The sequence below is a fragment of the Cimex lectularius genome, unplaced genomic scaffold (assembly GCF_000648675.2).
Source record: "Cimex lectularius strain Harlan isolate CLEC.00 unplaced genomic scaffold, Clec_2.1 scaffold185, whole genome shotgun sequence".
Lineage (NCBI taxonomy): Eukaryota > Metazoa > Arthropoda > Insecta > Hemiptera > Cimicidae > Cimex > Cimex lectularius.
Genome location: NW_019392756.1, coordinates 770,692 through 785,211, shown reverse-complemented (window position 1 = coordinate 785,211; position 14,520 = coordinate 770,692). Strand labels below are relative to the sequence as shown.

At 42.9% G+C, this 14,520-nt stretch overlaps 1 protein-coding gene across 4 annotated transcripts in view; it reads left to right on the top strand.

Annotated features, from left to right (window-relative positions):
• The window catches only part of LOC106663051 (zinc finger homeobox protein 4), a 313,616-nt gene that overhangs the window by 205,312 nt on the left and 93,784 nt on the right, over positions 1–14,520 (top strand). For 3 of the 4 annotated variants that reach the window (XM_024227313.1, XM_014387578.2, XM_024227315.1), the window contains 2 exons: positions 1,576–4,217; positions 6,043–12,270. In XM_024227313.1, the coding sequence (XP_024083081.1) occupies positions 1,631–4,217; positions 6,043–12,270 (8,815 nt within the window). In that variant the 5' untranslated portion in view covers positions 1,576–1,630. The remainder of the gene's footprint in view (positions 1–1,575; positions 4,218–6,042; positions 12,271–14,520) is intronic. The other variant, XM_024227314.1, reaches the window with a different exon arrangement.

The window sequence follows — 14,520 nt, the reverse complement described above, 5'->3', positions numbered from 1 at the left end:
TACTTAAAACCAAAGAAAACATAGATATAAAACTCTAACACGGACAAATAACCGTAACTTAAAACAGTAACTTATGACTTCAGAAATTTGGCCATTTTTTCAGTTTTTTTAAAAAATTTTTGGGAGAAATACAGATACATGCTCGATCAACATACACAGATTTCCAGCGTTTTTGAATTTTCAGCAATGAAAATCTGATAAATTTATTGTAATGCAATCGCAGGAATATAGAGAAAAATCACTCAAATAAACAAAAAATAGCCATCTTCACATAAATAGTATTCAATGGATTAAAAGATAATCTGAGGCTTCTATAATATTAAGGTTTAAAAAATAAGGATATAAATATTGTATAAGTTGAATGGAAATAAACAACTGAAATAGTCATTTTCGAAGAGACTAGATTAATTTTAATGATTGATTAATTAATTATTAATGGCAATGCATAAAGGATAGTAGATTAAAATAATTGTCCCGTTTTGTATAAGAAATATGAATAAATATGTTTATAGGTTTGACTTTTCTCTGTTAATCAGCAATGTTGGAAGGACTTCAGTCCAAATAGTTTCTTTCTACGTTTTAGATAAGCAATTCGAAGATATTTCTCCGATTTTTTATTGTGCATTGGTTTTAATTTTTTTGGTTTAGGTCAATACCTATGCAAATGACCCTCTACTTTCGCGGCAAATCCTCTTGAGGAACGCTGTAATTGCCTACTCGGGAATCATGCTGTTGCCCCTTTTATTTGCATTGTTCTTTTGATATTTCCCCTCCCCCGTCTCGTTATGCTTCCTGTTCACGCTCCAGATAAAATACGTCGCCCCGATTTAAAATAGAGAAACAATCGGGGAAAATTGAGCTGGGACAAGTGGCAACGCGCCTAAGAAATCTAAGAAGTCTAAGCAACAGTCTTTCAGGTTTTAATAATCGCGCCGATAGGTTTTCTGCCGGTTCGTTCAGAGAAATGTTCCCGAGGGGTTTTGTTCTCAATTTAAAGTCAGTACGGCGTGTTAGGTGTCCATTGTTGCGTGGGCGGGTCGTGCGGGTCATCTATTTTTGAGACATTCTGTACCGACAAAAGGCTTTTCTTTTTCAGAATGTCAGATCAAATCCGAAAAAGAACATAACGTTAATTCCCGGGGAAAACTTTTTCCATTTTAATCTTTAAATACTTTTTTTTACTATGGAGCGCAGATGCAATCGATCAAGCGAGAGCACCTGGCCCTCGGGACAGAATGGGTCTCATTGTTCCATGGACACACTGAGATGCTCTGCCTCTCGGTCGAGATAAACGAAAAGGCCTGCGTTTTCCTCTGAAACGGCAAACACTTTCTTTTCTAGTGATCGGAGGGGGGGGGAGGATAGAAGTAACGGCCCCAATTCGACAATAGAGATTAGAGATCGGTATTGTTCATCCATCAGAGTAGAAGGAAAAAATACCTGTAAGGGGAGAATGGAAGAATATTTCACTATACTTATTACTTTAGAATAAGAAAAAGCCTGAAATGTATATTTTCAGAAAAAACGGAATATTCAGTAGTAATTATAATGTGTTTGTTTTTGTGTTTGTTGCAGGAGTGAAGTGTAAAGAAGGCGGATGGAGACATGTGATGTTGTACGTTGAGCAGACATGTCCTCAACGCCCCAGTCTATAGTGGACGGGGCCGATACTCCAGCGGATCAGCAGACGAGGATGAGCCCGGAAGAGGAGACCTCTGCTTCACCTACAGCAGGGGCGATTCCAGGAGGAACGAGAGAGCAAGAGGAGCCGAGGATGTCGTCGCCACCGTCCGGGTCCAAGTTCCTTTCGGACCAGGGGGAGAAGACGACCGCTGAGGACTCCTGGGGAACGAGCGACGTCGAGAAATTCGACGGCAAGATCGTCTATAACCCCGACGGCTCAGCCTACATAATCGAGGATTCCGAGCTTAGCGAGGAGGACACGGAGCTGCCCCAACTGATAGGAGACGGGTGCATCGTCGATGGGAGAGGAATGGATTCGCAGTACCAAGTGTTTCCTCAGATCGCAAACGCATTCTACGTATCGAGAAACCCGTCCCTCCTCGCACAACTCTATCCGAGCAAACTCGTCCAAGAGAAGAAACTCATACCCGAGGTGCCGGTTATGCACAGTTATCGGGTGTTTACCGTAAGGGAGAAAACGTTAAGCGCTACTCAACAAAACAATACAGGGAAAGACTGTTCCTCAGTGCCAGTAAAGCCGATTTTGATGTGCTTTATCTGCAAGTTGTCTTTCGGCTATTCCAAGTCTTTCGTCGCTCACGCCATGGGCGATCATAACCTCGTTTTGCAAGATGAAGAAAAAGACATTCTCGGTCACAAAAACGCTTCGGCCATAATCCAGTGCGTCGGCAAGGAGAAGGAACCTCTAGTCTCGTTTCTGGAGCCGATGAGTCCTGCGCGACCCGTCACCGACCTCAGAAGAAGGGAGTTCGTCGAAGAGAAGGCGGAAGACCTAGCGCCGTCGAGAGTATCCCCAGAGCAGAAACAGGACAATTCGCAGAACGGCAACCAAAGGATAAGTTGTGGCATGGATTTGACTCGAAAATCTCCGGCAAACGAGATGTCGCCGGGAGCGAGTCCTTCGCCCAGTTCCAACATGAGCCCTCTCATGGGCATGTATCCGCAACATCCACCCAACTTCCTAACCGGGACGACGATTGGTGTCTGTCCCGATCACATGGGTGGACGCCCATCCGGCGTAGAATGTCCCAAATGCGAATTGATACTCACCTCGTCGAGACTGGGTGTCGGCGGTCCCCTAGCCGGCATGCACTCTCGAAACTCCTGTAAAACATTGAAATGTCCGAAATGTAACTGGCATTACAAATATCAAGAGACTTTAGAGATACATATGAAAGAAAAACACCCGGAGACTGAAACTTCCTGTATATACTGTATAGCCGGACAGCCTCATCCTCGGCTCGCAAGAGGCGAAACCTACACTTGCGGATATAAGCCGTATAGGTGCGAGGTGTGTAATTATTCCACAACGACGAAGGGAAATCTCAGCATCCACATGCAATCTGATAAACATTTAAACAACATGCAAGAGCTGCAGAACGGAGGGGTACAGTCGGAAATGCAGCAGCCCACTCCGCCGCCACAACACAAGCCTGGAGGGATGCCCAGTCCCGCTCACCACTCGCCCATTGCGCAAAACCAAAAACCTAAACCGACTTTTCGCTGCGACGTCTGTAACTACGAGACAAACGTCGCTAGAAACTTGCGAATTCACATGACATCGGAAAAACATACCCACAACATGATGGTTTTACAGCAGAACGTGAAACAGATGCAGACGTTTTCCGCGTTGCAGCAATCACACCAGCAGCAACTGAATTTCGAAGCGCTTCTGCACTTTCATCCGGGTCTGACCCTGCCAGGCGAGAAGCCGCCCCCGCACACCGAAGCGGCCTTGGCGGATATGGCTTACAACCAAGCCCTGCTCATTCAAATGATGACAGGAGGGCAACTTCCGCCCCATATACCACCAGAACTGGCTCCTCACATGGACATGGGTCTGAACCCGGAGACTATGGAACCACCTCCGGAACCCGCCGATCCCAATCCTGACCATCTCTTCCACTGTTGTGTGTGCAATAACTTTTCGACAGACTCGCTGGAAGCTCTGTCTCACCATCTCGCCGCCGACCGAACGAAAATCCGCGAACAGGAGATCCTAGCCTTAGTCGCCGGCCACTACGTCTGCAAACTGTGCACGTACAAGACAAACCTAAAGGCCAATTTCCAGCTTCACTGCAAAACTGACAAACACCTGCAGAGACTCCAGCACGTCAACCACGTCAAAGAAGGCGGACCGAGGAACGAATGGAAGCTTAAGTACGTCTCGTCTCCGGGCGGCGTCCAAGTCCGCTGTCACGCTTGCGATTACTACACCAACTCGGCCCACAAGCTCCAGCTCCACGCGGCCGGCCAGAGGCACGAGGCGTCCCAGCTCCTCTTCAGACATCTCAGAGAATCCGACAACGACAGTGTTCCTAAAGTGTTTCATTGTGTTTTGTGCGGTTTTTCATCCCGTGCGCGCCTACCACTTCTACAGCACGTCAGGTCCATGAAACATCTACAAATGGAACAGCTACACCAACTGCAGAGACGCTCCGAAGGAAAAGACCTACAGACCGACATTTCTGAAGTTTTTCAGGTCATTCCTCAACCGCAAGAAAACGATCCTGGTAAGCTTTGACTCAATATTCATTTCTTTAAACAATTTGAAGTTAACAAAGCGTCTGAACCGAATCATTTCGATACAAATCCCTATCGTGTACACTTGAATAAGTTCCAAAATATTTTTTACCGAAATTTTTATTGGAAAATGATTTTATAAATTATTGTAACCCGTTTACGTTTAATTACATGGAATTTTATTTAAAAATCTTCTTGAACAAGCAAAAGTTACTGTTTTTGTCAAAAAAATTCAAAATGCTCAATTTTATTGTCACGTAGAGATCTTTCTCGTTGAATTCTTACTTGATGATGATAGCTAATTTTTAAATCCACTGACTAATAAAAATTACGAGTGTGTAATTATTGTTAAATAATTTTTGGCTATTTAAAAAGAATTCTTGTCAAACGACAGCCTTGATAGAAATCCGGCTTGTACCGGCCCTGTTAAGATTTCAATGGGCCCACAATTTAAATAACTCGATAACTTCATACTGGCAAATCTAATCATCCATATTGAGCCATAAAAATAACCATAAACAATAAAAATCGAAGGGTTTCGGGCAAGAATGTGGAGGTGTCTTCAGCCGGCTTTGAGGGCGTTGACATTCCACAACGGTTTAAAGTTTTTGGACCGATTGATTTACAACTGGCTTTTACCTGTTTAGCCGGTCAAATCAAAGCGTCAAACGCTTTATATCCTTGATGTTGAGAATTGAGGATTAGAACAGACGCAGACAGGCGCCCTTGGCTCGATTCTCAACACCCTTTGGAAAATTTTACTTGTTATTTTTTCTTTTTTTTGTTTAAAGAAAAAATATGTTTATAGTAAAATACAGAAAATATACAGATAAATACGGTAAGAAATGTAGTAAATGAGCTTGTAAATGTCTGTTTTACAAAAAACCTCCTGTGGCTCGATTTAAAAAAAAATGTATTATTATACTAGAATCAATTAAAGCATCATGCATATTAGTACTTGATTAAAGCATTGTTAATTCAGCTTAATAGAGCTTTAGGGACCAATGAAGATTTTCCGGGAAATAATGAAAAATTAACCAAAATCGATGTAACCGAGATAAAAATTATTTACGCCTTGTCACGTTTTCCAAATTTTCCAAATGTTAATAAAATTTAATTGCAATTCGTCATATATAGGTACATTTTTTCATTCGTTGCAAGTATAAAATTTGAACATTTTAAATTTTTTGAAAGAAACAGGAGCTGCTTTTTAGATTTTTAAAAAATTTTTGGTATAAAATTTTCGTTTTGATATGTCGTGATAACTGTTCTTCTTTTTCTTTTTTTAAAATAATTGATTGAATCGTCTGTTTTCACTCGGTTACTGCAAATCTTCAAAATACTTTAAGCCCCGTGGGAGGACGATAAATTTTTCGCACTGGCGTAAAGTATAAATATACGGGACGTTCAGACGCTATGTTGGATAATCATAAAAATCTCCTTTGACACATTGCCATCCTTAAATTTTGAAGATCCGTCGCGTGTCTTCATAAACCTTCGGCCAAGTAATTAAGTAAGCTGGAATATTTTGATTTTGTTTAAATAAATTTAATTTTTGATGAGCGATTTTTTTTCGGTCGGAAGTCGGGCTTTTATGAAAACTTTCCATAACGCTTTAAATGTTTTAATAGAATTGGTGTTTAAAGGAGTAAGGGATCGGGTATTTTCATTGGACAGGAGGCGGTCCTTTACTTTCCAGGATGGAATCCCCCACCTAGGTCGCGTCTAATTAAATCTCCCAAGGATATCCTTTCACGTTTTATTAGAGGAGCTTTATTCCCGCGCTTTGTTATTTAGAATATTTTTTCATTGCAGATGCGGGTAAAGAGAAAAACGACAAGGAGAACGATAAAAGGGAAGAAGAGGAGCATAAGGAGTTGAACTGTTCCAATTGCAGCTTTTCCGCTCAGAACGAGCAGGTGTTGCAGCAGCACGTGCAGTCTCAGCACGCGCAGAAAGACTTCCTGTGTCCTCTCTGTCAGGAGGGTTTCAAAGACAAGACAGATCTTGAGACGCACGTCATGCAGATCCATTCTGTAAACTCAGAAGGCCTTCAGAGGCTCTTGATGCTCGTGGATCAGTCGCACTGGCTGAATCAAACTAGAGCGCCGAGCACGTCAGACTCGAAAGAGAGAGAAGAGGAAAAAGAAGAAGCGGAAGAGCCAGAAGACGAAAAGTGTCAAACCTGCAACAGGAGTTTCAAGAACATCGATGAACTCTGTTCCCATCAGAACGAGACCGGCCATCTGGAATTGAAACAGACTCCGAGCGGCCCAGGCTATCTCTGTTGGAAGAAAGGGTGCAATCAGTATTTTCAAACGGCCCATTCGTTGCAGATGCACTTTAGAGAGATACACGCGAGAGGGACTGGTCAGAACATGGCCGTTTCGGAAAAACACGTTTACAAATACAGGTGTAACCAATGCAGCCTGGCTTTCAAAACTATGGAAAAGCTTCAACTTCACTCTCAGTATCATTTAATAAGGGATGCCACTAAATGCGTGCTTTGCGGAAGAAGTTTTCGATCGATCCTCGCTCTTCATAAACACGTCGAGACCGCTCATTCCGACCTCTCGGAAGACGAGATGGCCGCTTACAAACAGAGCCTGATGAACAATCCTCTCCTCCTAGCTGGCATCAGCGGGCAGATACTCGACCCATCGACTAACGAGCTTCTCAAAAGAGAAACAATGAAAGGCGACGAAGAGATGGAGACGGACGAGGCAAAAGAACAAGACGAATCAGTGCCTCAACAGGAAGGTGATAACAGCGACGATTCCATTGTGTACAAAGAGCAACAGTTCCTAGAAGATTATTTAAACAGTCAAGCCATCGCCGAAGATTCCTACAACGATCCGGCGAGAAAGTACAAATGCCACAGGTGTAAAGTTGCATTCACGAGACAGTCTTATCTTACTAGCCACAACAAAACATTGCTCCACAGAAAAGGCGAAAAGTTGTCGTACCCCATGGAAAAGTATCTAGATCCGAACAGGCCTTACAAATGTGACGTTTGTAAAGAATCGTTCACGCAGAAGAATATTCTTCTCGTACATTACAACTCCGTGAGTCATTTGCATAAATTAAAGCGGGCAATGCAGGAACAACAACAATTACAGCAAAACAATAATAACAACAACGCGGTATCTCCACAAGTCGCAGCTGCTGCCGCTCTCGCGGCACAGCTCGGAGTGCCTCCTCCGCTAAAACCCACACAAGAAGAAGACGACAAGAAACCGTACAAGTGTAACATTTGTAAAGTTGCTTATACGCAGGGTTCGACGTTGGATATTCACATGAGGTCCGTATTGCATCAGACGAGGGCTTCGAAATTGCAGGACTTGGCGATTTCTGGTCAGATCGATCTCAGTAAGCCCCTCATCGAACAACCTGAACCGCAGAAAGCGCAGGATCAACACAAGAAGCTCATCCAGGATATTCTTGGCAGCTCTCCGAAACAGTTACTATCGTCTCCACCGTCCTCCGGTAGCTCACAGCTAACCGGATCATCGCCGGGATCTTCTGCACCGCCTCCGGCGGCTTCTACTCCGACCTCGGCACCTTCAGTTCCTACTAGTTTAACTAACACATCGAACTCTGTGATAGCCACATCGCCCAATTCCGGGATGTTGTCCTGCGGAAGGTGTAACGCTCTGTTCGTCAACCAAGAACAATTGAACACCCACCAGCAGCTTTACTGTCTTTTTAATAATCCCATGTCTATGTTCCCACCGTTGCCTACGCCCCCGTCCTCTTCGGCCAACCTCTCTTCGCCGCAGCCCAACAGCAGCAAAACTCCGCCTCCGATTCCGTTGACTCCGATGACACCGTCGAACGACGAGTCCTTCTCGAGGATTCCGCTCCCTACAAAAAAATCTTCTCAGATGTACAAACACCTCCTAGAAAGCTTCGGCTTCGACTTAGTTATGCAGTTTAATGAGAATCACCAAAGAAGGCAGAGGAAAGAGAGAGAAGAGACGGAAAAACTTCTATCCGAGATTACCTCGACCACTCAGCCGATTGAAGAGCAAGAAAAAGAAAAGCCTCCAGAAGAACTACCGGACCAACATCAACAGGAAGAGCAACAACATCAGCAACCCGAACAACAACAGCAGCTGCAACAGCCTGAAAAAGACAAAGTCGAAGTTAAAGTCGAAGAAGAACTCTTAGATCTTCCGGAAGTTGCCAAGTCTACGTGCCAACATTGTAATAAAGAGTTCTCCAGTGTCTGGGTGCTTAAAGCTCATTGTGAGGAGGTTCACAAAGACTTAGTTCCTTTGGACTTCTTAGAAAAGTACGCTCAACAGATAAAATGCGAATACGAGAAAAAAGGAGTTCCGTCTGGTGTCGTTTCTTCCACTACAGGCCAGGAGACAACACCCGAAAAATCTAACGACGAGGACAACAAAGACGCCCTTCAAGCTAAGCTCGCGTTGCAGCAACAAACGCCCGAGAACGTGACAGCGCCGTCGACACCGACCGCTTCTTCGACTCCCGCTTCGTCTACGGATTCTCTTCCTGCGACTCTGAGCCATTCTTTGGCAGCGGCAGTCGCGGGTATGAGTGGAAACGCGGCAAACATGGCTTTAGCACAACAAATGAACGAAATGCAAGCTGCTCTCAACGTAATGGCAGCTTCCCAGATCCAGCAGCAACTACAACAGTTCAATCCCATGATGATGGGTATGGCCGGACTTGGTATGGGACTGCCTTTGGGATTAAACATGCCGGCATTGGCCGCGATGAATCTTCAGCCTCCACTTGTACCCATGATGATGCCTCCTCCTTCTTTCGATTCCATGGTCGGAATGGGACAAAACCAACCCAATCTGTTCAATCCTCAGGGAATGGACGCGGCGGCCATGATAGCTAAACAACAAGCTTTAATGCAACAACAACAACAGCAAGTGGTAAGTAACGATTCAAAATTTTCCAACGCTCGAGTTCAAATCAGCGAATTTGAACAGAATTTTTGTTTGTTGCAGGCCAACGCACAGCAACAGAAGCGAGCTAGAACCAGGATCACAGATGATCAGCTGAAAATATTGCGTGCGCACTTTGACATAAACAATTCTCCTTCGGAAGAACAGATTAACGACATGGCGGCACAGAGCGGATTACCACCAAAAGTAATTAAACACTGGTTCAGAAACACTCTTTTCAAAGAGAGACAGAGAAATAAAGATTCGCCCTACAATTTCAACAACCCACCAAGTACAACGTTAAATTTAGAGGAGTATGAAAAAACAGGAGAGGCTAAAGTCACCCAGTTGACTCCTGAAGAACAACAAGCGGCCAGGGAACCGCCCAAGACGCCACAGCTGAAGCCGTCACCTTCGCCGATTCCTCCCTCGCCACAATCGATGCAGCAGAGTTTCAATCCGACGGATATGATCAAAACGGAGCCGAGGGATCACGAGAACGATACACACGAGGAGAAACCTCAATTCAATCACAATCCTATGCAGTCTCCTGTTAGTCCCAACGAACGTATGAACATAATTACCTCTCGAAACAATTCGCCGGAAAATCTGACTCTCACGTCTATAATTTCATCTCAATTAGGCCCGAATATGTCTCAAACCACTATGTCGTCGCCTCACCCAAACATGTTACCGCCGCCCAAGCTGACCCCGCCAAATTTTTCTACACCAAACCACCAGCAAATGTCCATGGTCAATTCCCAGGACTGCTTTACACACGCGATGATGGGCAACAACGGCGGGAATTCGGGCAGCTCCACGGGCAAGCGAGCCAATCGCACCCGTTTCACCGATTACCAAATCAAAGTTCTCCAAGAGTTCTTCGAAAACAACGCGTACCCAAAAGACGACGATTTGGAATACCTTTCAAAGCTTCTGAGCCTGAGTCCTAGGGTAATCGTCGTCTGGTTCCAGAACGCGAGACAAAAGGCAAGAAAAGTGTACGAAAACCAACCACCGGTCGAACTCTCGCCCGGCGTGGACGAAACTGGAGCCGGTAGATTTCAAAGGACCCCAGGTTTAAACTACCAGTGCAAAAAGTGCCTTTTGGTCTTTCAGAGATATTACGAATTGATTCGCCACCAGAAGACGCACTGCTTCAAGGAAGAAGACGCAAAAAGGTCGGCACAAGCGCAAGCTGCCGCGGCTCAGATAGCGGCGGTCCTCTCTTCTGAAGATTCTAACTCGAGCACTATCAACGAGCCGAATACTCAGCAAAGTTTGCCAGGTTTGTCTGGAAGCAATCCATCTACACCGAACGCTCCAGTGACACCGACTCCATCCCAAAACCTATTTCCTCCATCGCCCGTACCCAACTCTCAATCTTCGTCGGACGGAAAAGACAATTTCCAGTGTGATCATTGTAATTTAGTGTTCCCCAGGTTTGATCTATGGCGTGAACATCAACTAGTCCACATTATGAATCCTAATTTATTCCCCACTTACCCTCCTGACAGTCCATTTGGAATCCTTCAACAACACGCCCAATTACAGCAGCAACAACAACAGCAACAGCAACAGCAGCAGCAGCAACAGCAACAGTCGCAACAATTACAGACAAACCAACAACAGTCTAAACTTAATCAAGAACTGATAAATCCGAATACTCCTCACCCTTTGATTTCCATGCTGGCTGGACACAAGCGTAAATTTGACGAATTTGAAGAGAGCAATGAAAAAGAAGGCGAACAACCCAAAGACAAAAGACTCCGCACTACTATTTTACCCGAACAGCTGGATTATCTATATCAAAAATATCAGATTGAAAGCAACCCCTCTAGGAAAATGTTGGAAAGCATCGCTCACGAAGTCGGATTAAAGAAAAGGGTTGTTCAAGTCTGGTTCCAGAACACGCGAGCGAGAGAAAGGAAAGGCCAGTTCCGAGCGCATTCTCAAGTAATAAACAAGAGATGCCCTTTCTGCCCGGCATTGTTCAAAGTGAAATCCGCTCTTGAAAGCCATTTGACGACAAAACATGCAGATCAATGCAGCAGGGGTGAAATCAACATCGACGCCATTCCCGATGAAGAAGCCTCGTCAGGTGAGGGTTCGACATTTCAAGACAAGTTCAACAACATGATGCCACCTGTTTTTGCTCAGTTCTCAAACGACGTAGACGGCCAGTTGAAAAAGTATTACGAAGAATCCATGAAGAGATACATGAGCGAAGCCATGAACGGTAAAGACCTTTCTGATTTTGTCAACAAGAAAGACGGAGAGACGGGCGATTCTCCTTTGGATCTGAGCAAACCGGTCGATTTAAGCAGACCCATGAAACTCACCCTCGAGCACATGATGATGGACCAAGGGCCTTTAACTGACCTGAGCGAGAAGAGCCTTTGCGACGACGACAGCGTCTCTGAGTGTACCGACATCATGGAAGACGAGTCAAACCCGACATCACCTGCTTCGAGCACCCAGAGCCACCATCAAGTCAAAACAAAACGATTCCGCACACCAATGTCAACATTGCAAGTAAAACTAATGAAATCCCTGTTCAACGATTACAAAACGCCGACAATGGCCGAATGCGAGATGTTAGGTAGGGAGATCGGCCTGCAGAAACGTGTCATCCAAGTTTGGTTCCAGAACGCGAGGGCTAAGGAAAAGAAGTTCAAAGCCGCCCTTCAAAGCATGGGCGGCCAGCCGGAAGCCGACAGGCTACCTGAAGAGTGTAAATTCTGCCAGTTTAAATACTCCCACAAATACTCTGTGCAAGACCATATCTTCACGAAAAAACACATCGACATGGTCAAAAACTACTTGGAAGCGTCATTGTCTAAAGAATCCGAAGGAGACTTCTCTGTGCCGGCTACCCCCGGGGCCTCGGGAGAAAGCAACAACAACCACAGCACACAACAGCAGATGGCTCAGCTGCAGATGCTTCAGATGGCCGGACTATCTCTACCCCAGGCCCAGGCCATGGCCATGGCTGTGAAGATCGAAGGCAAAGAGGGAGGACAGCAGCCCAACCCCGAAGACCTGGCGTTGCTGCAGCAGCTCTACGGCGTCAGCAACTACCCACAAGGCTTCATTCACCCCGCACTGCTTTCAGCCACCGGTGAGTGTTCAATTCTATATATTTAAAAAACCACTCAATTATTTTTTTGCCCGAAATCATTTTTAAATTAAGTATAAATCTTCAGCCTTTTCAAGGTCCTCCATTTTATTTTTTCGTACATAACCCCCGCCATTTTATAATTTCAATACATTCTCCAGGCACATAAAAAAAACCATAAAAAAACACAATTAAATACAAAAGGGTGAAGCGTTTTTTCCCCTTTCCCCTCGATTCTATAAATTAAGGCCTTAGACCTCGCCAACCCCTCAGGGGTGGTTCTGAGGGATTAGCGTTTTTTTCTCCCCTTTCTTCTGGGGTCGAGACAATGTGATTCACATCCCCTCTCGCCCCCTTCTCCCAAATACAAAAGGGTGAGTTATGGTTTTTTTACATTATATATTTTTGTTGGGTGTTGCATGACCTGTACCAGGATGTCATCCTGCATCTCAAACCCAGCCCACATTCATAAAAATCCACATATTTTGGCGTCCTTTGATTTGTCTGTTTTAATTTTATTTTCGTTGGTTTTGCTTATATCGAATGCTTGTTTTATTTTGCATTTTTACATTTTTTCTCAGTATGTTTGTCTTTTATAGTTTAGTATTTTTTTTTTTATAGATGTGGCTTAAATCAGAAAAAAATTGGCTTATTTAATGTTATTTTAATTCGAAAACTTATTCAAGTTTATTCAGTCTATGACATTACATCTATCAAATAAATTTTGTTCTGAACTTTTCAACCATATATTGAAGAAAAAAAGGTCAAACGTATGAAGGTTAGGTATAGTTTGGGTGTTTCCGGACCCCCATGTCCCCGCCTAGTCTCGCTTTTTGATCTATCAGGACAAAACATGAAATCTAGGTCCAGGAAGACTGGTAAAGACCAGACTAAAAAATCTACCTCAAAGAGTCCAAGAAAAAAATTCTAACAAATTTTGTACAGGGCATTTGAAAATATTTAGATTTTTCAGATAATCCATTTTTGAATAATTTGATCTTAAGTACAGAAATCAGAGATTTGTCACCATTTTTAATTTTTCCAGTTTATTTGTTGAGGTCTTTTTTGAATTGTTAGACATCCGATGTTGTTTTTTTCCCAAAATTACCTTGTGTTTCGAGAATTTATCGACATTTGACTTTTTTAACCAAAAACTTAGTTTTTGTTTTTCTTTCAGTAAGATTGTCTTAATAATGTTTAAAACCCCCGATGCCATGATTCGCTGACTCGTTTCAACCTCCATAATGTTATTTTATCCTTTCTTAATTAAAAAACAAGATAATATTTCCAATAATCAGAGATTTATCAGAATTTTTAAGTTTTTAAGTTCCTATTTATGACGCCTTTCTACATTTAATCCTCTGGGGATAGTTTTCTTCCAAAAATTGCCTAATTTTTGCCATTTCTCTCTATTTGATCATTATGGATTTTTTTTAAACAGAAAAGTGATTTTTAATATTTTAACCAAAGTATTTTTCACCCCCCCCCGAAAAGTCATGACTCGCTGCCTCATGTCCTTTTGTTGTTATTTTTTTATTGAATTTTTTATGTTGATTGGATCATATTTCCTGTAATTAGAGATTTGTCAGCATTTTTGGTTGTTAAGTTCATTTTTTTTAATGTCCTTTTTCACCGTTTAATGTCTGGAGATCCTTTTCTTTCCAAAATTGCATCATTTTCGGTATTTCTCGCTATTTGATCATTATGAGATATTATGTGTTTTTTTTTGTTAACAGAAAAAATCATTAGTTAAAATCATTAAATATATTTTCATGGCCCAAATTCCGGGAAAGTCATGAATCGCTAACTCGTCCCATCCCCTGAGATGTTTTTGTTTTTAAATTAAATTTTTTAAAATCTTAATTGGATCATATCTCCTGTAATCAGAGATTTGCCAGCATTTTTGGTTTTTAAGTTCCATTTTTTAATGTCTGAACATACTTTTCTTCCCAAAATTGCATAATTTTTGATATTTCTCTCTATTTGATAATTATGAGATATACTTTTCTTGTGTGTTTTTTTGTTAACAGAAAAAATTATTAGTTTATTTTTTCTTTCCGTAAAATTGGAATTATACTAAATTAAGCAAATGGTTTTTCATGGCCCAACTTCCGGGAAAGTCATGAATCGCTTACTCTTCCCAACCCCTGAGATGTTTTTTGTTTTTAAATTAATTTTTTTAATCTTAATTCGATCATATCTCCTGTAATCAGAGATTTGCCAGCATTTTTGGTTTTTAAGTTCCCTTTTTTA